Raw genomic sequence first — 26117 nt, forward strand, 5'->3', positions numbered from 1 at the left:
CATTTAAAAAAAAAGAAGCTCTAAAAGGTTTGGGTAGGAAGTAGCATGAGAGAGAAAGGCGCTCCTGTCAGATGAGAGCAGGATTGAACTTTTTGGTCCAGATGTGTCTTTTTTTTTCCCTTTCCGCTTTTCAACAATGTAATATGTTATGATGAAATAGCGCATAAAGTCCTTATTAAAAACGTTGAAGCTCGTGGTTCTAATCTGACAAAATGCTGAAAAGTTATGGGGCGGGAATACTTTTGCAAAACACCGTATGTGTGCATATCTATTTATGTTTGCAAAGCAGTTGTTTTTTGTTTTTGTTTTTTTTTTCTCTGTGCATATCTGGTTTGCCGACCAGGTCACAGCACATTCACACCACCCGGGTTTATATGCTGCATCTGCTTTACATGTTAAAAATAAACAAAGACCGTAGAATAGAAACAACATGGCTCTCCTCTGCAGTTTTTACATGCAGTGGTTTCCCCTGTGCCTCTGGTGGATTTGAAAAGTATGCACGAGCGTATTTGCATGACTGTAAAATATCAATGCTGGGGTTGCACGAGTGGTTTTGCACACGACGCAAGCGGACCATTCTGATCTATGTGTTCTCAAATTACACGAATCCGCCGCCGCGTTGTTAATAAACTTTACTGTGTGTTCGAATTCTGTCACCTTGCTTTCCAGTCAATCATTTTATTCCCCGTAAACTGGAGTGCAGGTGTAAACTGGGGCTGTTTGTTGCCATGTGTGCATGTTTATCCTCAGCCATGTTTTTATATGTGTGTTCTCATAGTGGACGGGGGCTGGAGCGAGTGGAGCAAGTGGTCAGCGTGCGGGGCAGATTGTTCGATGTGGAGGAGCAGGGAGTGCTCCCAGCCCTCGCCCGGCACCGGGGGCAAAGACTGCCAGGGGCTCGACCTCCAGTCTATGAACTGTACCAGCGAGCAGTGCCCACAGAGTGAGTGCAGAAACCACCCACACACTGCAAAACTATCGCCGTTCGACTCTGCTGCAACAGTGCAAGACATGACGTCTGAGATTTATTCGTAGCCATTGGCAATGGGATCGAGTGATCTCAGGAGCAAGTATGGATTTTAAAATAAATTCAAGAATAATTGAATTTTATAACTAAAGTTAGCAAGAGTCGGTTATACAGAACAGGTGGTTCATCAGGCAGCTCCAATAAGGAGGAGGGATCCTGGGAAAGTTTGGAAAAATGTTTGTGTTTTCATGTTATTCCCAGTCCGCTTGTCTTAATGTGCTTGATTGTTCATTTTCTTCTTTTTTTTCTTTACTTCCTTTTTCATTTTTCTTTCCTTACCGTGCAGTTTTTATCCTTCCTTTCTGCTTTTCATTCCTTACTTGCCCTCTCTTCATCTTCCTTGTTCTTAATTATTTCCCTTCCTGTCATCCTTCTCTCTTTCCTCCTTTCATCCCTTCCTTTGTTTCTTCCTTCTTTCCTTTCCTCTTTTCCTTCCTTCCTATCCTTTAAATTGTTTCTTTTTCCTTCTTTTGTTTTTATTTTCTATCTTATTTCCTGCGTTGCTTTCTTTTTCCGCCTGGTGCTTTTGCTGTATTAATGACCTGACCTCGATAAAAGCGTGATATATTCACAGTGAACTTTTGTATCTGTATGTGAAAATTGCCCAAAGTGGGCTTTCTTTTGCACGAAAAGTTTGGAATTTAGACATGAAAAATATGCAGCTAGCAACCCTGAAGGAGGCTAAGACGAAGAATAAGAAAGCATTTTTCCTTATTTATGAAGCTTTTCTACTGTAGAACAAGGAGGAACCCTCCTCCTTTCACTACGTAAATTAAACATTTAACCCCTTCTCTTGACACTGGCGTCAAGCGATAAATGACGAGTTCATCTCGCTCAGGCGTCAGCAAGGAAAAGCTGCTTTTCCCTTGAGGTACGTTTTCACACATAAGGTTCATCTGTGGCCCACCGTTAGCTCATCCCCACCTGGGTGACCTTTTCAGGTGATCATTTCTAATTAACACTGGAGTGACACTTGCTGCTAGCATAATGCACTGTATTACCTCGTGGATCAGCTCTCTGTTGCTCCCTGACCTATTAATAGAGGTGAGAATTGAAGCATCTCTCCACTGATTAAAACACAACCTGCCAGATAAATGACCACGAGCCAAATGGGCTGTGAAAACGCACATGGCTGGCTCGTACCGGTTTGGCAGGACACTTCTCGGGGTGAGAAAGCATCCATGTTGGACTCGGCTAGCTCAAAAGCCAGCACGACTTAACTTTTATGTATTCATTTTACATCCCCTGCGAATTATAAGAAGGCACGTTTATTCTGTCAGGATTAAAAACCGGAGAGTGCAAAGGGGCAGAGTCAGCAGTCGCCTAGAAAGGGGCTCCACGGGGTCCAGCTCTGACCAGATGGACATGAAGAGAGAGCTCCATCATTCCCTACAGATATCAAAGACTGAAACATATTGCAGCCTTCCGTCCGGAGACAATGAGGGCGGCATCTCGAATAGAAGCGGCTATAAATAGTGTGCTCTTTGGCTGATCCTCATGGTAAACACCGCGAGTCTTTAATGGGGATTCATCTGACATGAGCCGATGAATTAATAAACTGAAATCTGGTATCGGGCACTGATTGATGTGATCAGATGGACTGAAGGAGGATATCTGCTGAGATCTACAGTATGCGAGGCGCTGCATTATGTATAGCGCGCTGCGGGCATGTGCTTGCTTTTGTCGAGCAGCGGGCGAGTTTGGCAGGGTGCAGTGATCCCAGGCAGCTCAGTCGGCCAATCATCAAAGGTCAGCAGCTCCTCCTCAGAGAGGCAGGAAATATACACAAAGATGCCCGTCATTGTTCCCGTCTTTCTCTCACAGTCGCACGCAGAGTCGCGGAGTATTTATCCTGACAGCGTGGAGCAGAGCGCCGGCCTCTGAAGAATGCCCCCATCCCAATCTGTTCCTAGCAGATGCGAATCCATAGACAATTGCTGTGTGAAGTATTAAAATAAGCGCAGAGGCGAGATGGTTTTGGTTCGTCAGCATCTGGCCAACTTCAACCGTATCTCCAGGCTATTAGCAATGATGGAGAACTTGCCCCTGAAACAAAAGGCAGCCTTTCTCTTCCGATGTAGATTCAGAATAGCAAGTAAATCAGCGTCACAGTGTAACAAAAGCTCTCCTCTGTCTGAGGTTCTGATCTCCCTTGTCATGTTAAAAGTGACACTTTAGAAGAGGATATTGGTTTGGGCAACGCGCATGAAAACTAACCCTCGGTCCTGGATTCGAGTTACAGCTGGAAAACAAACAGATATGAGCCGTGCGGGATCGTTTTCATAAAGAAAACAAGTCAAGCCCAAGATGTTGCTTATGCAAAACCAGCGCATGGAAACGGCGAATGTGCTGGCGTGGAGCCACAGCCTAAATGGCAGACAGGTGTTGGAGGGCACGCAAAGGGTAGAGAGGAAAAACAATGGTTCCCTTTTTTCCCGGCTCAGGAAATTAGAACAAAATACAACAATTATTTCACCTAACATGTGTGATAAGGATAATGGACTTGATTTTGAGCAGCGTCCAATTCTGGTGTGTTACAACAAATGGTGGAAGGTATTAGTTTCTCTTTAGCTTGCTTTTGGATTTGAGGCTAATTTGGCAGCAAACTGGCTGCCATTTTTTTTCTTTATGAGTTTGTTTGCCAGAGCAGGGTCACGGTGCTGTGTGAAAAATAGCTGAGCATTTATTTTGGACTATATTTCACCAGGACCCCGCTGAGGGATGGGACGACTGTATTGTGGAGATAGTAATGGTCACGTTCACTTTGAGAGTTTTAGTAGCCATATTTCCCTGACCTTAAGAAGTCGGGGGTAATTCATCTTCGGGCAAGCGACTAGGATTGGCCATGGGATGAAATATATTCGCTCGTCTCCTGATAAATGCCCTGGGGAGGAAGCACGGGAGGCTCTAAAGCTCTTATTTATCAATGCAGCTGAGAGAAAGGAGCAGGTAGAGACAGGTTTCCTGTGCAGTCTGGGAAAGTTTGGAATTCAAGAGTTTTCAAGGTTCAGAAAAGATCGAAAAAAAAGAAAATAGAGGGACGTAGTTGAGGTATTATCATTCACTCATTCATTCATTCATCTACTCATCCATCCATCCATCCATCCATCCATCCATCCATGTATTCATCCATCCATCCATCTACCCACTCATTCATTCATCCATCCACATCCATCCACATCCATCCATCTATCTATTAACTCATCCATCTGTCCATTCACTCATTCATCCATCCATCCATCCATCCATCCATTAACTCATCCATCCACCCACTCATCCATCCATCCATTCACTCATTCATCCATCCATCCATCCATCCATCCATTAACTCATCCATCCACCCACTCATCCATCCATCCATTCACTCATTCATCCATCCATCCATCCATCTATCTATTAACTCATCCATCCGTCCATTCACTCATTCATCCATCCATCCATCCATCCATCCATCCATTAACTCATCCATCCACCCACTCATCCATCCATCCATTCACTCATTCATCCATCCATCCAACCATCCTTCCATCCATCCATCCATCCATCCATCCATCCATCCATCCATCGTTTTCTGTTTTTTTTTTGTAAGTTTCACATTAAACTTCTGTAATTATGTCCTTTCAAACCGTGTAGGAACCCGATGAGAGCCGGGAACATTATTCCGCCTGTCAGTACAGTAAGAACCCAAACATTGCCAGAACCCAGATTCACAGCTTCAGAGGAGATGAGTTATGCGGGTCCATCTCAATTCAGAAACTGATCCTTAACCAGCCAGCCCTGGAGCAAGTCTGACGAACTGAAGTGAAAGCTCACAGAGCAAAACAGACATTGCCCTGCGGTCATTTCTGCAAGAAAAAAAAAAGCTCATCACATCTACAGATTATCCACAGGCAGGTGTCAATCATGATGAGAGGTCACACACAAAGAGAATCAAAAGTTGTGCAATTAAGTCAAGTAGAAGTGGAGGATGCAGTGACGGATGACAGAGAGGGGAAGGCGGACGATGCGCAAATTGGTATGGAGTGCATGGAAAGAGAGGGCACTTTGGAGAGGGACTAAAGTAGAACCCATCCAATTATAAAAGCTGATTAGCTGTGTCAATTAAAAGTGTGATGGATGTCCTTTCAATTATTGGCTGGCATCATGAGAATCAATGACTGCAGGCCAGGAGGAGCTGCAGTGAGCAGTGGGATCGTTTGGCTGTGACACCTGGTGGGTCAGATAAAACTTCACTCAGTGATGCTCTGATAAGCCACCAGAGATTACAGTCTGGGCAGAGGATGAGAGAGGTGGACAGAGCGGGAGAAAGGGAGGAGGGGGTAGTCTGATTGACTGACTTCATTGTTTGGATGCAAGAGCGGTGTGGTTGAAGAGGAAAAGGAAGTGGAGAGATACCGGATCTCTTTGGCTCCACCAGGTGTCTTTGGCGTGTCCTCGGAAAGTAAGCTAATCTAAATCAGTAGAAAGCAGGTGGCTGCTCTCCTATCTGATGGGTGTTGTTTTGTCTTTTGTGAGACCAAGTATCCCTCAACAGCCTGGAAAACTACCTGTCCAAATATCACGGCGTCATCTGACCTTTGACTCGCCGAAAGCAATTGGATTTGAGAAACTTAATGAGAGGTGCAGCACGTCTCCCCTTCCTGCTTCTGGAGCTCACTGTGAAGAGCGGAGGGTTCATCCAGGCTGCTCAGAGTTAAGCACCTCTGTGCTAGCCTGAGGAAACGTATGGAAAAACACGGGGAGTCGAGTCAGAGATAGAGAGGAGCACATAGGTAAATGGACTATAAGAAAAGCGGAGAGGATGGGAGTGCGTCCCAGAAGACGCTTCAAGCCAGAAGTGTGTTCTGCAGATATCTGCTTAGAACAAAAAAAAAAAAAAGCACAATCTCGTGTTTATCTTTAGCCAGTCATTCACGATTGATTACTTGTCAAGAGATCTCTGGCTGAACGAGGAGCTGCCATAGAGGTTAGTTGCTTATAATCCCTCTACTTAAAGTATCAGATTGCACTGAGATAATCACCCATGAAATAGATTCTGGCATTTCATTTTTAACTTTTGGGGAAGCTTTGTCCAAGGAAATTGAGATTTGGAAGCACGAGAGGCAGGAGAGATGGACTAAGAAATACACAAAATTGAATAAATATGAGACTCCTGTTTTTATTTTTTATTTGACTGCTATTTTAATTTTCCATCACATGCCTCAGATTCACCAACACCGTTTTAAAATGTCAAACGGTTGTTTGTAAAGGTTAATGCAGCTCTTTGTTGTTGCTCGTTGCTTCAAAATCATCACAAATGCCTGCAAATTTTAATGACAAAAATGATGAATTGGCTCCTAATCCGGTTTATTTCTGGATTTGTTATTGATAAAAATGCTAATTTCCTACAAGCTGTCAGTCAAAGGCACATTACTCAGCCCTCCCATTTGCCTTTTAATTGTAATTTTCCTTCTGCTACATTTGTTCCTGTCTCCTCTCTTCCACCCTGTCCTCCTCCTTTTGTTGTCAACTCAGCACACGCGCAGCCTGCAGCACTTTAACCTTTTCTGTTGTTCCCCATCCCTCAATGCTGCACCGCTCGTTGTGTCCCCTCCTTGGCTGTGTTCGCTTGACAGCACTACGCCCCAGTGGCTTCTGGGCACAATGGTGCTCCACAAAGGCCTTGGGAGAATCCTCCGCCACCAAATTCTAGCAGCACAGGGAGACAGCTGTAGCGAATCCCATTCTCCTGCAAAAAAGCATAAAAACTCAACTGCACACACACGTAGTTAAGAAAAATAAGAAAATAAACTTTTTCGGAGGAGAATGCTCTTATGCTGTCAGTAGCAGTCAATAAAGACCATATCTCTTGGATTTTTTTTCCCCCTTAACATTTGACATGCGAGTGTTACAAAAAGTAAGAGAGAGAAAAGACGAGCAACATGGTGGCCTAAGACATCCAGCCACATAGAGAAAGTCAATGCACTTACTTTTGGTTTTAAACTTTAGCAAGTCATACTTCATATAAACTAAGTAGGTAGTCTTAGAGAATATTAGCAGGAGCCAAGTTCTGTGTTTCAGATAACATGTAACATTTATAAAAGCAGGAGTTTTTCCTGGAGCAACTAGATGTGTGTTAGCGTAACGCCAACAGGGAAAGACATCAGCAGTTATCCTGAGGAACTCATAGTTCATAAATAAGACATGGGGTCATATGTAGTCAAGTATCATTAGGGTATTTTTTTTCAAGTTTGTACGAGTTTGAAGAAAGAAATTAAAGTATTGAATAATATTTGTTTTTCCAGATGTGGTTATTTGAGATGTTAAGATTAGCCGAGACGTACCGATATGGAAGAGTCACTCAGACACCTTTTATTTTCTCCAAAGTGAATCACATTGTTGGCTGTGTACCCAGATGGGACAGTTGTTTGGCACAAACCAGAGACGCACAACCCCAGTGGTTATATTTACAAATAAGAGTGCATCTAAATAAAAATTATTATTGTGAACAAGTGCAAAAGTAATCTCAAAAGGTGGAAGTCATACACCTTTTGAGAAGGTCATCACACGTGACATTTTATAACCATGGAGCATTTATTGGTTACCATGCAACAAACTCCCAAGATGTTGCTTCTTTTAGCACATTAAATAAAAAGAAATCATAGTTTTACATGTTGAAACAAACTCAAGGACTCGGTTAAGATACTCTGCTTAGACAAAGCCAGATTTCAAACGTTTTCATTCATAACACTTGGCTTGTCTTCCACCTTCATGGCATAGGAACGTTTGCAATGAGCCGGCAACACATCTGTTTACCTCTGCAGTTTGGGAGTCAGATGTGAAGCCATCTGTCACAAAGACATTAGGGGCTTGGCTTTAACTGAGCCATACAACACGACGATAATCCAAAGTACAGCAGGGAATCTTCAAACGATTTGAAAAACAAAGAGACACATTGTTACTGTAGGTCATAATTAATATGCTTTAATGGGACCTGAAGAGAGTTGTAGGAATGCTTGCAGATTTCACTTACATAAGAAAACTTGAGCAGGCCACAGCTCTTTGACAGTGAGGAGTACAGAAAAATGGCTCCTCTAGGCTTTTACAGTGTTGTACTTACTTATTTGTGTGTTTTGTATTTATGGTGCACAAAATTCAAACAGAAAACTCAGCAACACAAACTCTCAGGCTATCCAGACTTCATAAATCTTGGGTTATCTAATATCAGATTAAAGTTTTCTAGATTAAGAAACCACCACGCAAGATAAAGTACCACCGACCTAAATGTGACACTGACCCCACGTAGCTAAAGAAGTCCTCAAGAAAACTTTTTCCATTGAACAAAACAACAAGAAGCCTCACGCAGCCGGAGCGTCTCGATTAATAATCTCTCTGCTTGCAGCCGTGAGCGGCGCCGAGGACGTGGCGCTGTACGTGGGCATGGTGGCCGTGGCCCTCTGTCTGACCCTGCTGCTCATCGTGGTCGTCCTGGTCTACCGGCGCAAGAAGGAGGGCCTGGACGCTGACGTGGCGGACTCCTCCATACTCACCACTGGCTTCCAGCCTATGGGCATTAAGCCCAGCAAGCCAGGTGTGTGGGCGCCACGGCCACGAAGGCCTCCCCACAGCAGTAGGACACTGTTTTTTTGTTTTACCCTCGTCTGTCCATCTTCCCACTGTGACCATGAAGCATTCGTCCACATGTCGCTCTGAACCTGTTGGGAACTGTGGTCGTGGAGGTGGTGTGAGTGCACTTACAAGTGGGTCTGTGGTCCAAGGAAGAGTTATGTGTGTGCATGTGCGTGTGTGTGTGTGTGTGTGCGCGGTTCATGAGCTCTTTATTTGCCTGCTTGGCACATTATGTTTCGCCACCACCTCATTGTCAGGAAACGTACCCACTCTGTTTACTGCCTGTGTGGAGCCTCTGAGGTTTAACAGCGAGTAATAGAAATACAACTGTCTGTGGCGGATGGAGACGGGGGAACTGGGTTGCAGTGGCTGTGATTCACCGTGAAAATAAAAAGCCTTTATGCATTCTGGATGCTAAGCTGCATCTGAGTTCTGTTTGGGATTGATTGTGTGGCTGCTAAAAAGACAGGCAGTGATAGAGCAGGAGAGGGTGGGGGGGTGGAAATTGAGTGGCTTTGGGTGGAATTTGTGTTTATGTGTTGTAGAGCATTTGCGTGTGTGTGTGTGTGTGTGTGTGAATGCTCTGTTTTCTGAACCATGTGTCTCTTTCAGTGTTTGTTTCAGTTTTTCTGTGCGTGATGCAAACAGCTTTAGAGTGTGAGGTCTGCCTGTGTGATGTTGAATCCCTCCACTCTCCCCCCTCCCTCTCCCTCCCCCCGCCACTCATTGAGATTCACATATCTCCCTTTTTCCTTTCCTCTCTCTGTTTTCATTATTCGAACAGAGAACTCCCATTTGCTCACCATCCAGCCTGATCTGACGACCACCACCACCAGCTACCAGGGTACGCTGCGCTCTCGCCACGACACGGCTGGGAAGTTCTCCATGACCAACGGGCCTCTGCTGGACCCGCTTCCCAACGGATCGCACACGCTCCACAACGGGAAGCTAAACTCGGACACCACAGAGTTTGTGAGCAGGCTGTCCACTCAGACCTACTTTAAAACTCTCCCCCGCGACGTGGCCAACACCTCCTATGGGACTTTCAACTTCCTGGGTGGGAGATTAACAATCCCCAACACAGGTGGGTTCTTCACTCATTTAATCTGTCTTCTCTGTTGTACAGATGATTTAATACAATTATGGAACCATAGTCTGACTTATAAGTGTTTTGGGAGGAACAGTTAATGGTCTGAAGAGCGTCCGTTGGTAATTTTTTACTTTTTGTGACATAAACTAGAGGCTACAAACTCATTAAGACATCAATGTGAAGCACATTGCTATTACATGACATGACATCTCAATGTTCTCTGTCCTCCAAAAGATTGAAATGCCACAACCAGCCACGATTAAAGCTGATGAAGTTGATAACGTAGAATGAGATTTTAATAGGTCCATATTTAAAAAGAAGAAGAAAAAAAACGTAACACTTTTAATATGTCCAGATGAAGGCTTTGGAATCCTAATGAACAAAATGGTAAATGTAAGTGTAGTTTTCAGATTACTTTCTAATCAGCTGTTAGGAAAGCCTGTTTGTGTTTTACAGCATCTAATAAATGTAGAAGCTGACCGTCCTCTTTGAGTCGTTTTATTCTGGTTGCTTTGGCTTTTAATGTTTACAGTCATTTGCCCTTTATCACTCTTGAACTTTTTGATATTCTGTCATGAGCTGCAAACTTCAAAGTGTTTTATTCGGATTTTATCTGGGGAAAAATAAAAAAAGACAGAGAAAAAACAGGATTCTATGCGATTGACCAATACACTGTAGTTTTTAATTGTGAATTTGAAAGATGCAATGGTTCTCAAGAAGTGTACCATGCCAAGTAATTAAAGGCACCTTAATAAAACCAAGTGTAACCAAGTGCATTCAAAAGTCACCTCAACAGGAATAATGTGCTAGTAAACAAATACCATCAGAACATTGTGTTTGTAATATATTAGATATTAATTTCTCATATAAAATATTAGAAATATTTAATATTTCTAATGTAAATTAATATGAATATCTCATGGAGCGCTGCTCCCTCCATCATGTTAAAAAGTGTGGTAAAACTGAAAGTCTACGGACCTGAAGACATTCACTTCCACCTAAACTTACAGGCTCAGCAATAAGGGCAACCCTGAGCTCTGGAGATCTGCAGCTTACATCGTAGCCCCAGTTCGGCCTTTTATATGAGTGGCAGGAAAAAATAATGTTGAGGCAAAGCCATAAGAAGTCCTGTTTAAATTTATATTTTTAAATAGAGGACAGAGTAAATGTTTGGCAGCTATGCTAGGTGTGGTGGAAAGCTAACACTGAACATCATCCCTACATGGTGGGGGCAGCATCAGCTGGTCTGTTAGTGAGTCACCTTCCAGCAGGACAACGACCAGCAGCTGCAAAATGAAAATGTTTAGATCAAAACACATTCTCAGTCACAGTCAGGACCTAAATTCAGATCCATTGGCAAGACATCAAAAATTGATGATCTCCATAAAAATCTGATGGCAGAGATTTGAACTTGCAATTGCAGCAAAATCTGACAGTGTAAAATTTTGCAAATTTCTACTGACCAGATTGTATTTTTTAAAAGAAATTAAAAGCTATGCAGCCTTTTCATTCCAGTCCATAATACTGTGTTATTATTTAAAATGGAAATAAAGCACTTTGAAGTTGGTTGTAACGCGACAAAACATGAAATAATTTAAGAGGGAAGAATGCTTTATTTGGTCTGACAAAAGCTGATGTGATCCGCACATCATCATTCAGATAGGTAAATAAATATATTGTTTTCATTGGTTTATTTTAAGCTCATAAAAGAAAGCTACTACACTGTATAAACAACATGCACCGCAGACCAACATTTTAGTCCAAGGAGTTAAATGTTTAGGCTTCGGGTCCATGTAGCACGTTCTGTTCAGCGTGTTCATTCAACAGTTTCACCATCATGCAGAATCAGACAGTACAAACAGCAATGTTTTATTCACTCACTGTCTCTTCATGTCTGGCAAGGAGATCTAAGTAATCTCCTCTAATGCTGCTAAACTTTAAGCAAACAATACATAAATTATCCAAATAATTCAACATCTGCTGCTACAGTTTATGAAGAAGTGCTCTGAGAGAAAGGCCATTCTGTTGCTTTATTACACCTGCTTTAATGTGTCCGACTGGATGTTAACAAGGAGAGTTTATTAGGAACAGCTGAATCCTATAAACACCTCGGTGTCTTCCTTCATATGGGCTCCTCTAATAGGTTTGTACCAGGATAACACACATGCAAATGTGTTTGAGGACTTAATGCAAGGCAAGAAACAAGCAGTCATTACGTTCACAGGGACAAGATGAGGCCCCAAAAGTACAATAAAAGCCTTGTTTTAGCCAGTGATCAACCCATTTGGACCGGAGACACCTGCTAAACTGTAACTGGCGGAGAAATATATTACATCATGTTCAAATGGGTTAAAAATATTCTCCAGCGCAGTAAAAAAAAAAAAAAAAAGTGCATTGAGTAAAACAAATCAGACATTTTCCTTTGTGTGTGTTTGGGGCGATGACGACAAAGAGGCAGAAGAATTGAGCTTATCAACGACGATGATTGGTTTTAACTTTTTTCTCAGACTCATAATGTTTTTTTTTTTTTTAAAGGATTTCAACACAGATTGTGAAGCTTTAAGAGTTTTAGTCATACAGTTTGACTCTGCTGATAAAACAAACCATGTTAGAGACTCCCAAGGAATGTTTAGGTGAACTAAACAGGGATGATAAAAATACTCAAAACATTCGCATTTATTTAAAGTCCACTTTGGATTTTTCTGATTGGCTAAATGCATATCTGCACACAATGTTCTTACATATAGCACAAATATTTGGTTGCAACTGTGCACTGTAAAAAAAAAAAAAAACATCTCTAATTTACGACAAGATATCAGCAGCTGTGGTTGAATTTTACCACATAAATACGGTAAAATTCTGGCAACCACCACAGTATTTTCTTGTAACTTTTATGGATTTTTTTTACAGTGTACAGAATACGAGTAAATATTTTTGAAAGATGAATTTGATTAAAAACAAAAGGATCTGACCCTTATATGATGTCACCGGAGACTTTTTCACATGGAAGCTATATATCAGTGGGTTGATTTTTTTTTATTAAATAATTTATAATAAAAACAAAAATACCAAAAACAATATAAAACCTGAATATGAAGTACTGTGTGTGTGATAAACTACAGTAATTATGATTGATATTTTTGAAAAGTCTGCATGGAAGCTTTAAAAATTAAAGTGAGAAAGCAAGGATTTTGCCTCTAGCAGAATCTAGAGTGAATAATTTGGTCCAGTGCCTTGTCAGTAACCTACATCTCAACAGCACAGCATGAATAGTTAAAAGCAAATGTTCTGAGATGAAATCAATTTGTGGCAAAAACATTGTACTTGACAAGAGTCCTGGAGTAAAACGTCAAACAAATTATTCCAATCCAGCTTCTGACTAATGCCGGAACAGGTTGAAATTGTAGTCCATGTCCACAAATGTCATCCATGGTCTAAGTGGCTGGATGGAGAAGTAAAGACAGTTAAAGTGATGCAATTTCTGACAAAAAAAAAAAGTCCACCATGATTATTCTGCTGGGGTTTTTTTCTCCTTACAGCAGCAGAGTACAGAGCTTATATAATTATACTGGGAGACAGTTTTTCCACTTGGCTCTTTGTAGACTGTCCAGATTAGCTGATGCCAGCATGACAATATCTTCTAGAAGAAAAGGGTCTTTTTTCCTGTTTTTCTTCACCACTGCTCTCTCCCTGGGTGTGTGTGTGTGTGTGAGTGTGTTGCCCGTCTCTTACAGATATTTTATGCATGGATTAACTCAAAGCCATGTTGACTATACCACGCATTGGCACCTGTCTTCTCATAGGGACACAAGAAGGAAAGAAATCTTACACTCGCATGCATTCACTCAAAGGAGTTATTCTGTCATTCATCACGGCTTCAGAGCGAGCGGGAGCGCTCTTTACAGATCCAGGCGCGGATGCCAACGTTCAGGCACCTTCGCCCGACTCAATCCGACGCAGCCTCATGACGAACAGACCCGGTTTAAAACTGAGAGATTGTTAAAATAGTGTCACATTCACTGTTTGGCCCACATTTTTAAATGCCATTCAGAGTGGGTAATTTTAGCAGAAGAATCACAACATGAATGCCGCAGCACTCAAACCGCTTCAGTGTCTCTCTGTGTTCTCCGACGTGCATTTTCTAACACTCTCCTGGGGAAGTGCAATTTTCCTGAAGTAGTCTGTTCCATGGTCTCAATTATCTACTTTGTGGCAGACGGAGGACATTTAAACCGCGCCGCCGCGCGCGCCTTTTGTCTTGGCTAATTGTTGACACCGGGGACGTGTGCCGCCACGGCTGCCGGCGCACAGATTTTGCATCCGCTGCACCTGAAGGAGGCTGCCTCTGACCTTCAGAATAGATTTGGATTTTTGTTTAGTTTTGGGGGGGGTTCACGCGTACAGTTTGTCGAGTGGGCTGGCTTCCTTTGTGAGATGACAAAAGCACTGTTCAGTCAGAACAAATGAGCCTGTCCCCCACTCGCTCACACGCCTCCTCCCCCCTCCACCTCACTTCTCTCCCTTTTGTTGTTATTTGCATTAGGAATCAGCCTGCTCATTCCTCCCGAGGCCATCCCCAGAGGAAAGATCTATGAGATTTATCTCACTGTTCAGCGGAAGGAAGATTTAAGGTGGGTCTCTTTAGCGCTGTCTAACTGGCAGTCTTCCCTGAATGCCACTAGGCTGTTTGTTTTGATGCTCTACTGTTCCATTAGGAACGGCTTAAGAGGCTCTGCCAGTGCTGTGGAGGAGGGATGTAAATAAATAACATAGCCTTTTACAAGGATGTGCGCTGTTTAAGTTAAATGAATTGTTTGGAAAGCAGCGTCTATCTGGCTTGCCGCACTCATCCTCTGGAAGCGGAGCCGTTGCATTCTGTAATGTTTCTTCGGTCCTCTCACGTTGGCCCGCCTCGTCTCAGAGTCCAGCAGCGGGCTTTAATTATTCCGTGTTACAGCTGCTGGATAATTTGCAGAGGTGACAGTATCATATCCTGCCTCAAAGAGAGCTGTAAATTCTCTCTAATATCGAAATAATTGCAACCACTTCATCTTAATGCGTCCACCTCTTCCCCACTCCCGCCGTAGGTTACCGCTGGCCGGCTGCCAGACCCTCCTGAGCCCCATTGTGAGCTGCGGCCCTCCGGGGGTGGTCCTGAGCCGGCCAGTTATCCTCAGCATGGACCACTGCTTTGATGCGTGCCTGGATAACTGGGCCGTCCGCCTCAAGAAGCAGAACTACGAGGGCGCTTGGGAGGTGAGAGTCTAACTGCAGCTCCAGCACAAATCCTTTTTGTAGGAAGACAAAGCCGCTAGTCAGTGCAACTGTGAAGTATTACTGAACTTATTGATTGTTTCTGTGTGAAAAGTACAAACTTTTCCTGCTCGTGACTTGAAATGCACACCACAACACACCCGGCTGCCTAACGTACTCCTCACTACTCCTCCACAGGGTTTAAATTAAAGGGCCTGGAAAAAGTATATATGTATTTATACATCCTACATGTTTTTTTTTTTGTTTTTTTTTTCACATTTTGTCATCTTTATACCATATCTCAAAATGTACGTTACTGAAATTTATCTGACTGAATAGTAAAAAGTACTGTATAATTCTATCAAAGTATTTGCAATTGAAAACCTGAAAAGTGTGAAATATGTTTCTATTTAGCCTCTGATAATGATTTATAGAACAACCTTTTGCTGCAGCTAAAGCTTCATGTGTTTTGGAGTAAATCTGTTTAATCTGCACATTCACACTGAGATTTTCGGCCAGTCTTTCCAAAATTGTTTAAGCCAAACACTGACTTGGGTAATTTATCACTTGATGATGCTTTGATCTGAACCACAGCTTTGTAGCTTGGGTTGCATGTTTGTTGTGCTCTTGTTAGCAGGTGAAACTCTGCCATATCCTGGCAGGTTTTCTTCCAGGATTTCTCTGCATTTCGCTTCCTCCCATTATCCACCCCCCTCCCCCCATTCTCTGAGCAGCTTCCCTGTCCCACAGCATGATACAGCCACCTCCATGTTTCACTGTGGGAACTGGGTGTTCAGAAGGATCATTGTGTTCCACACGTGCATGTTTAATTTTGTCGCATTGAATCACAGCTCCATCTTCCACATATTCACCACGCTTCTTACATAGCTCGTGGCAAACAGAACATATTGATTTCTTTTTCTTAACTCTCTTCAGTATAGACCGGATTTGTCTAGTGCAAGACTAACATTTATCGTGTCGACAGATTCCCCTATGTGAGCTGTGGAATGGATCCCTGCAGCTCCTCCAGGTTCCCAATTTGGGCTGCTTATCTGATTATTTGTGTCCTTGCCCGGCCTGTCAGTGTATGTGAATTGTCGTGTCTTAGTAGGTTTACAGCTGTGCCAGGCTTTTTCCATTTTCAGATGATGGATTGAATAGAGCTCTGTGTTACATTGTTTTATAACCTAACCATGCTTTAAACTTTCTCCCTGACCTGTCTGCTGTGTTTCTCGGTCTTTATGAAGCTGTTTGCTCACTAATGTTCTCTAACAAACCTCTGAGGTCTTCACAGAGCAGCTGGATTTACACTGAGATTGATGACACAGATATGAATCCCAATAAAGGGAGGATGAAAACAAACGCATGCACCTTCACGTAGTGTGCTCAAAAGTAGATTTATCAGAATAATGCTCATTTTTGCGTCGGTCCGCCACATAAACTCCCAAGAAAGCAAAAAAAGTTTGTAGTTTTAAAGCGACAGAAGGAAGGTGAAGGAAGTGGGAATACTTTTTGCAAGTCGCTGCACGCTGTCCATCGGCTGCTTCGCTCCAGCTAAAGGTTTGCTTGGCAATATGATTGTGAAAATAGAAATTCTCTAAGCAAATTACTCATCCTCAAAGTGCTCTTCTGAGTGCTCCTTGACCGTTGTCGACTGCTGCTTCCAATTTGCAGAGTTTTCTCCCTGTTTTTCTACCCATGAAATTCGAACGTTGCCCATGTTGCAAATGAATCTAGCCGAGAACAGCCCCTGGTGTGCAACACAGCCTCACACAAAACAAACGCCGGTTCGAGGCAGTCTACTCATCTCAACAACCCAGAGAGATTGGAAAGGGTGCTGGTGGGCTTTGGAGTGTTACTAGGTCTTCTTTCATGTTCGATATTGTGCATAAATTATTCAGCCTCTCCCCACCGTCCGTGTGGCAGCGGTGGGGTGTCTGTGGGATGGATTGGCCTGTCTGAGGCTGAGGTTAGACCAGCACTTTTAATCATCGGACGGGCCAAATATAGCCCGACTGCGTTGGCCACTAAGGTAAAGAAGCGCCAGGTGGACGAGAGAATGAGAGTGGAAGGAGGCACGGGTGTGTGTCAGAAACTAAGAGCAGAAAGAAAGAGGAAGCAGATGGATGCAAATGAGCAGGTAATGCAGATCTATTGGAGAGAAACCACAAAAATGTAGCGCAATAGGAGAGATGTGGAAAACACAAAGCATACAGATGGAGAAATTAACCTTTCTGCTGCAAAACTGAGCTTCTGTTTCACCACGGAAATATTAAGACGATAAAGAAATAAGACTCCATTGTGGTTGCATAGAAAATGAATCGTGTCGATACTAATTCTATTGATGTAGATGGTGTCTGTGTGAATCGATCCTAGAGGGGCTCGCTGCGCATTTGGCAGGCACAATTCTCTCTTTAGCATGGTGGGCTAATGGGAAGAGTCAGTCAACAGGCATGATGTGATTTTAGAGAAAATGTTGTCACCTCGGGCCCAGTTCGTTTCCATCAAATTAGCCGAGAGAGCATTGGAATTATCTCATAAAAGCTGTGCGGTGCCGCGGCTGAAACGGGATATTTTCACAGGTGTCCCGTCCTCATCAGGTTTCAGAACTTCACCTTTGTGGCGAAGCCAGGAAATTCAAGGCGTCGCCTTGCTGGTCTAGTTTTTATCAGAAATCAGCAATGTTTGGAAGATCTCATTCTAACACCCTTGTCCCTTAGTGGGGTTGGGAGGGCTGCTGGTGCCTATCTGCAGCGAGACATTTTGGGCGAGAGGCGGGGTCACCCTGGACAGGTCGCCAGTCCATTGCAGGGCAACACAGAGAAAGACAGGACAAACAGCCATGCACACACACTCACACGTAAGGAGAATTTGGAGAGGCCAATGTTTTTGGACTGTGGGAGGAAGCCGGAGAGAACCCATGCATGCACAAACTCCATGCAGAAAGACCCCAGGCCAGGAATCGAACCCAGAACCTTCTTACTGCAAGGCGACATTGCTGCCAACTGTACCACTGTGCAGCCCAGCAATGTTTGTTTTACAGACAAATGAGCAAGTATCGACTCTCCAAACAAGTAGAAGCAAATTTCCAAACTCCCAATAATCCCCGTACCTCTGCGACCTTTTCCTCCTCCAGAACCATCTGTTCTCGCCAGGAATCCGTTTGGGTCTTCTTTCATGTCAGTGGAAGATCTCGTTCATGCATTATTGAGTAAACTGAGGGTATTCTATAGGACGTGTGAGGAAGGATGCGGCTTCACGTCGGCGTGTTGTAAGCGGCTTTGCGGTGAGAAGGAAATCTGAAGCAAGAACAAAGTATTTGCTCTTTTCCTCTGATCCGAACTGTTGCCTAGAACTTTATGTAACATTACCCCGAAGACCTTTCGCTTTGATGCCACACCGCAGGAACAATGTAGTTTGGGTCCTTTCTGCGGCGCCACTTTGCTAACGAGCCCTTTGCAAACACACTCCTACGCGTACATCAGGCAACACATTACCCTTCCCTCCTACATAAATTGGGTGCTTGACCTTCCGTCCACATCTTGTTTTCTTTTTCTCCTGTCCTCCAGGACGTCCTGCTGATGGGGGAGGAGCTGGTGTCCGAGCCTTATTACTGCCAGCTTGAGGCCGAGACGTGCCGCCTGTTCACAGAGCAGCTGGGCACCTTCGCCCTGGTGGGAGAGTCGCTGCACATGGGCGCAGCCAAGCGCCTGCGGCTCGTCCTCTTCTCCGACGCCTACTGCTCCACGCTGGAGTACAACATCAGGGTGTACTGCATGGACGACACGCAGGACGTCTTCAAGGTAAGCTGCCGCTCACGCCGCCTTCAGCGAGTGTTTACCCGTTTGTTTAATTCGAGCACATCCTGTAATAACATTCGTCCGCAGACACTCGGAAAAAACCGAGCGCAAAGTGAAATTTAAAAACCACCTTCAGGTACGTTTATTTTAAAGAAATTATTTGGACTACCAACAATCGTGCCTCTGGTGACTTGGCTTAAAAGCAATTTTCTTCCCCCCCCCCAACTGAATAAATGCACTAAAACGAAACTTTGATTTATTCAGCTGCTTTCAGTGTGAGAATTTATTTACTTCTTAAACAGTTTTTTTTTTTTTTGTTGCCAGGATTGCCGACAGATTTATACGATCTGAGATCAAATTAGAAATGCTGTTCATGTGGTGTGATTATTGGTGTTGATTTATATTTTGTTTGGATGTTTACTTGTTTTTTGTTTTTTTCGTTCTTCTCAAGGATGTCCTCAACTCTGCCCATTTGCTGAAAGCCAATAAGTTTTCCAACACTTTATGCACTGACATATTTTACTTCCCATTTTCCCTCTCCACATGGACAGAGTATAATCAAGCGCTAATGCCTTTGCTCCCTCCCTGGAGGACTGCCTCTGAGTAGCCTGTTAAGATTTCATTTGCATGGTTAATTAGTAAATTAAAAGGAGAGTCTGTCCCAATCTTTCCCCACCAAACCCCCAGTGCTCCCTTTAGTCTCTCTCCACACCTCTCAGTCACTCTGAAAAGCTGTTCCTCTCCTCCACTGTCACCACCCACAGCCACAAGTGGCTCTTCCACTAGAATCCACTTCGGCTGCTCTGTAATGGCTGACCCGCGCATGTAAAGGTGCAACACCATCACGATGCCTGCAGGACATAAACAGTGGAAGTCACTCAGAGTTCACGCTGAAATTAGCACACAAGTCAGGAAGATGATGATAAGGTGAAGGCTGCAAATGCCTCTGCTGGCGCACAGCGGCCAAAGTGTTTCTCACTCATTTTGTCACCTTACAACCACAAACTTTAATGTATTTTAGTGGCATTTTAGCAAAGAAAAGCTGATGAATTATTAACATTAGTCTCTTCTTTGATAAGCAGTCAGGCTCAATAGGGGTGCATCATATTAGAAGTTCTTGCGATGGAGATAATGATGGTAAACATTGCAAAGGTGATACCAAGTGCAGTGCATGCCTATTTTCTCCTGTTTCTAATCTGTTCTCCTCATACTCTGCAACTTTTCGTATTTTGGGGAGTGTTTTTGTCAGATTTGAGCATCTGCTGCAAATGACAATCACTTGTTTAGATGCTACAGTAGCATGCAAGATGCAAGTTCGTAGCACCTGAATGATACTAACTCAGTTCGATTGGATGGAGAGCATCTGTGAGCAACAAGTTCTCAAAGAGATCTTAATTTTTTCCATTCACATTTTAACATGGGAATGTGCTTCGTTCTGAAGAATCCCACTGCAATGGAGGCTGTATGCTCAGGGTCATTTGTGTTTCATTTGAGGGCATCAGAGTGAAGGGGACTGAACACAAATGGTTGCATGTGATATAATTTTCACATGTGACAAATGAAGACAAGATGTTCTGTTGAGTGGCCTCTCAGAAAGCCAGTTGAAAACATATTTTTTAAATTATTCATTTGTCTTGTTTTCTTTCTATGCGATTTTGGTTCTTGTGAAATTCTCTGATTTTGTATTAAAAGGTGCTACATAAATAAAGTTTTACTTACTAATCTGTAAAAACTTTTGAAAACCACGCATCTCTTAAACTTCACCATTCTGTACTATTTCGAGATGCTTTACCACTAAAAATTCCAATAAATTACACCAGAAAGAGCATGGTTGCAATATAACAAAATGTGAAGAAGTGCATTCTTGCAAGGCATCATATCTCTCTTTCTTCACTTTTAAATCCATTTAAAGCCTTTACAGTTCTTCTAATGCAACGTGTGAGAAATTTGGCACATTTAAGAAAAAATAAAAAAATCCAACAACTATTTGTTTGATGGATGTCAAGCTATACGCTCGCCGGCAGTCAGATCATCAGTTAACGTGGTGGCAGTTTGCTCGAGCATTACTGCTGCAGTGACCTTGTGTGTTCAGCACTGGATGCAGGAAGGCTTTCAGAGGCCAAAAAAAACCCCTCTTTCTCGCCGCCCTTTCCTCTAGTTAGCTCTCGTTCTGCCTCTCTCAGCCAGGAAAAGGACATCTGAGCTTGTTGACTTCAGCACTCGCCATATTCCGCGTCTCCCCCGACGCCCTTGAGTGCATTAGCTGCCCGTCTCTCACACCAACCTGGTTCTGTGGTAAGCCACGGCGTCTCCGGGGCTTTGTAGTTTTTAGTGAGTGATTTAAAGCGCGGCCCTCACTGTTTAGTAATCTCGACTCCACGCTGCTCTTGGTGCTATTACAAAGGGAGCAGCTCATTTGGCGAGTACATTCACCACTTTGAGTGGAGATTAAACTTCCCCGGAGAGGTCGGGCCTAATCACTAATCACTATCTTTAAAATGCACCTTTTATGATTAGTCCCTCACTCGGGCTGCCATTAGAGTTAAGTGTAGCATGCAACAGTAGGTGGCACAGTGGAGTAGCTGTGGATGTACTAGTCTGTAGTACATCTTCACTATATGTGAATGTTCTGACAGGACTACAGCACCTTGTTTTTCAGGCAGGTTTCCAAGAATTAAGCAAGCTGTACTTCTAAAGGGAGTTCAGTGGGCAGTGGGAGGGGGGAAAAAAAGCTGTTCTGAAGCAAGAAAACTGCAGAGACTAAAAAGAAGGCTGAGCTGTTCCCTCCATCGCTGGCTGTCAGTCTGCTCTGACAAGCCTCCATCAGGGAGGATGACACACACACACACATGCATCCCACACTTAAGCCTGCCTCACTCTTATCTCACTATTACAGCAGATTAGAACCAATGGTATTGTCTTTGATCCTAAGTGTACGGGAGCTCTGGGGAAACGGTGACATTTCCGTCTGATGCTTGCCATATGTTAGCAGGGCTCTGCGGGGACCAATTAAGTTAATATTTAATGTGTGTCCCACACTTGATGGGCCCAGCCAAGGCTGGCACAGCAGCAGAGGCGACATGACCGCCGTTTGGTTGTGCCCTCACTGTGCACTCGGGTTGTTCCCAGCTAGACCGGTGGGAGAGCCTCACTGATGTTTCGCCATGTCGCGACTGACAGAAAAGCACCTGCGGTGAACCGAGCCTTCAGCCCGGCACACAGACAGCTATCAGCAACGTCTAATTAACCGGAAAGGTGCAAACGAAGGTGTCTCTTCAGGAAGGGAAAATTTACCCGAGATGCTCTGAATTTCACACGCAGACTTGTGTACAAAGGATAGAAAAACCGAGGATGTTTTTCACAGAACAGCAGAGCGATGACAAAATTATCTTTGGGTTTGTCGATACCTAGGCGTTATTCCCGAACGCCCACATGTCTGCGTTTTGGGAGTCAAGTGTTGTGCTTTAGAACAAAAAAACCCAAACATGAACAATGGTTTAGAAGCCACCCACATTCTGTTGGATTTATTTTTCAGAGGTTGAAGCAAAATAAGATTTTTTTTTTTTTTTTTTTGTAAGGAGGGGAAATGTGTTTGGACTTTTGAGGGATCATCGTGAGCTTTTAATTCAACAATTTTTTTTTTTCGTATTTCTTCACTCATGCGGCTTAACTTTAGCAAACTGTCTGCTTTTATATGAACTGCTAAGATATTTTCTCTTTACATTGTGTAGACGCTCCTCTTAGTTAACACATTTTAGTTTTTCCAGAACTTTATTACTAAATTTCTATAAACCTCATACTCCCACCTGGTTTAGCTACAATGAATTTGCTAATTAGCTAATACTTTATTTATTGCTTTGTTTTGTTCTGCTTTTTTAAAAAACATAATTAGTAGTCCCTTTTAGCATCTTGCATGGAACATATTAGAGTTTTTACATTAATTCTGCAGTGCCATGTTCAAAATTATCTTCTAAAGGACCAAAATCTGACATATTCTGAACTTTCACATGGATTTTTATGCAAATAAATAAATAAAATAAATAGTATAATCACATGACTTCAAATTCATATTCATGCATCATAATATGTTCCTAGTTTAATATTTTCATATTTAAGGTCATGTGTGTTCTCTGCTTCTTGGTCAAATAGTAATGGTAAAATGAAAGAACATCCCTGTGGTCAATTTTTAATTGCATCCTCATAAAACTTGGTGCATATAAACATTTTAAAATCCTAGAGTTTAAAGGGATTTTTTTTTGTTTTCATTTGTTTTACACTTGTATAATGTACATAAATGACATAAATGTACATGCTGAGCTTTAGTAATCGTGATTAAAACATTAACGCATATGAAAAGACTAGGTTAAAGTGGAAAACAAGTATTTTAATCTTAGTTTTTATTCACATAATGAAGGAGTAGCTCAGAGTTTGTGAAGTGAGGTTCTGTTAGAAGCTAATATCTTCCCTGCAGCTAATATACAATTGTAGTTTTTAGACTTATAGGGTGTTTCTTTTTTTTTTTTAAAGTGGGATTCTGTGCAGGAGTTACCACTTGTCAGTGTCTTATCTGTTGTAGACAGGAGTCCAAACATCCTCAGTTTGCAGAAAGAGACTAAAGTTCTCAGTAGAGTTTATCTAACAGAAAGTCCCGGTGGAGGCGGCTCCACAGCAGATTATAACAACTTTATCTTGAATGCCACTTTATTTACTTGAACGCTGCTTTACGAACTTGACGCCACATTATTTTTGCATGTGCAGAAAGCTCAACCAGTGTTAGTATCCGAAGCGAATGTAATGCAGCGAAACAAAGTGAACTTTATAGCGGTTCAAGCGGATGTCCTTTATTCACTTTATGGGTGGAACATGTTCTGTTATGCAACACCTGTCTCACATGGAAGATAATTAGTGACACCCTGTGGATCCACACACTTCTCCAACCTAATAACCACAGACTTTTTGTCAGTAAGTGTCTTATGCAAATGTGGCAGCACTGCAGAAATGTATCAAATAGCTTGTGCATGGCTCAGTGGCTCTAGGATGGCAGAAATCTGCTTTTGAACTGAGTCTCCTCTGGATAGTGTCACGGATTAATAAAAATGATTATGTTTTCTGATACAGTCTGTCAGTGAAACTGTGACAGGACAGGATCTGTGTGTTTATGGTCTTGGTTCCCTTTTAAGCCAATCCTGGACCACAAAGGTTCTGCTGCAGAGCAGGACTCAGCCCTCGTTATTTTTACTGTCCATTTTCCCCACCTTTGAATTAAATACTCAAAATCAACCAGGCTGAAGTTTCATATCTTGTTACCGACTCCCTGATTCCTACAGTTGATGTAAACTAAGACCACTATCCCTGCAGGTGAAACACTGACCGCGCACAAGTTGACTTCAATAAAAATCCCAAATTTGTCATTTTTAAATTCTTTAATTATGTTTTGTCTGGAATTGATCCGTTCCCCATGCTAAATTCTTGATGTATGAGGTTGAAGAAGAGTCAGTGAGTTGAATTCATGAATTCTGTTTATTAATCAGTGATTCTTGAGAATAGGGACAAAATGGGTTTTAATTTTCCCATATTTTTTTAAAATTATTTCTCAACCTTATGTATGCAAATATGACAAATAATGTTTAGAAAATATGAAGATGCTAAGGTACAGGCTCCCAGTTGCGAATTTTTTTTAAAAAATTACATTTTTAATTGACCTGACCCAAAACTTTGTCATCACCATCTGACAAAAATAAATCTAAAATGATTTTTAAAATACCCCATTAGTGATATTTTTACTCAATTTACTACGGAGCCCCCCAGGGGACATGGGGAATTTTTTTTCTTTTGCGTTCCCTCGCAATACTTTTGCGTTCCCTCGCAAAACTTTTGCGTTCCCTCGCAAAAGGTTTTGCGTTCCCTCGCAATACTTTTGCGTTCCCTCGCAAAACTTTTGCGTTCCCTCGCAATAATCTACTGATCAGTTCATGCGGCATAATTGATACTATAAGCCTTTTTTACGGTGGAAGCCGTACTTTCTGCTTTAATACAAGCTTATAAGGTTTTTCCACGGACTATTGAGTTATTATCGGGGGGTAATAAGTCATCTGATTGTGTCTCTATTGTGTTCGTGTCTGAATGGTTTAAGGGGCTGCTTTCTGTGCCGTTCCATCTGAGCCTTAACAGACATAAACATGCAGTAAATAAATCGATTTTCAATCAGTTTTTTGCACCAAAGCGTTAATAATAATAAACACGTTTTATTATTATAAAACACAGCAAACTAATGGTGGCAGACGGCCGCACTGGATTAACTCGGGGAATCTCATCTGTCCGTGTATCAATCAACTCCTAACCTCTTCTTTGTTCTGTCACAATTATCGATTTTTTAAATTTTTATTATGCTCCAAACTTTGCGAGGACTGACCCCCCAGCTCACCCGCTGCCTCACACACCGAGCCAGCAGCGTCACCTTCCCATTCATACTTCATGACAGTCACTCCCACATCGACACGCCCACCACCAGGTGTCAAAGCCGCTGCTCCTGTCATATCAATAATTACTTATTTCATTCATATTGCTCTTATAGAGCCTCAGTGAAAACGTGTTTATTATTATTAACGCTTTGGTGCAAAAAACTGATTGAAAATCGATTTATTTACTGCATGTTTATGTCTGTTAAGGCTCAGATGGAACGGCACAGAAAGCAGCCCTTTAAACCATTCAGACACGAACACAATAGAGACACAATCAGATGACTTATTACCCCGCGATAATAACTCAATAGTCCATTGAAAAACCTTAAAAGCTTGTATTAAAGCAGAAAGTACGGCTTCCACCGTAAAAAAGGCTTATAGTATCAATTATGCCGCATGAACTTATCAGTAGATTATTGCGAGGGAACGCAAAACCTTTTGCGAGGGAACGCAAAAGTATTGCGAGGGAACGCAAAACCTTTTGCGAGGGAACGCAAAAGTATTGCGAGGGAACGCAAAACCTTTTGTGAGGGAACGCAAAAGTATTGCGAGGGAACGCAAAAGTTTTGCGAGGGAACGCAAAAGAAAAAAAATTCCCCATGTCCCCTGGGGGGCTCCGTAATTTACAGACAAATGTTTCTCAAGAAATAAAATAAATATTATTTAAAACAAAAAACAAGAAAAAGTCCATCTGATGGAGTTGACAGTGCATGACGGAGTTGACACAGAACTGAAGGTGGTGACAAACTAGTGAGTAAAATGAAAAACTTGGTACATGTGAAGTAATGCAATTCATGTAAAATACATTAAAATGAATTAGTTGCACATTTAAGTGAGATTTGACAACAATTTCACTGAAAGAGTCAGAAAAACTCTGA

The 26117-nt window shown here is 42.5% G+C and overlaps 1 protein-coding gene across 2 annotated transcripts in view; it reads left to right on the plus strand.

The window, feature by feature from the left end:
- unc5a (unc-5 netrin receptor A) overlaps window positions 1–26117 on the plus strand; it is a 173773-nt gene that overhangs the window by 131312 nt on the left and 16344 nt on the right. Inside the window, exons 7-12 of one of the 2 annotated variants that reach the window (XM_088009693.1) lie at window positions 779–943; window positions 8409–8636; window positions 9420–9719; window positions 14269–14356; window positions 14813–14981; window positions 18548–18781. In XM_088009693.1, coding sequence (XP_087865819.1) covers window positions 779–943; window positions 8409–8636; window positions 9420–9719; window positions 14269–14356; window positions 14813–14981; window positions 18548–18781 — 1184 coding nt within the window. The remainder of the gene's footprint in view (window positions 1–778; window positions 944–8408; window positions 8637–9419; window positions 9720–14268; window positions 14357–14812; window positions 14982–18547; window positions 18782–26117) is intronic. The other variant, XM_014970830.2, reaches the window with a different exon arrangement.

This window comes from Poecilia mexicana, unplaced genomic scaffold (assembly GCF_051168715.1).
Source record: "Poecilia mexicana isolate PSO_F unplaced genomic scaffold, ASM5116871v1 scaffold_10, whole genome shotgun sequence".
Taxonomy (NCBI): domain Eukaryota; kingdom Metazoa; phylum Chordata; class Actinopteri; order Cyprinodontiformes; family Poeciliidae; genus Poecilia; species Poecilia mexicana.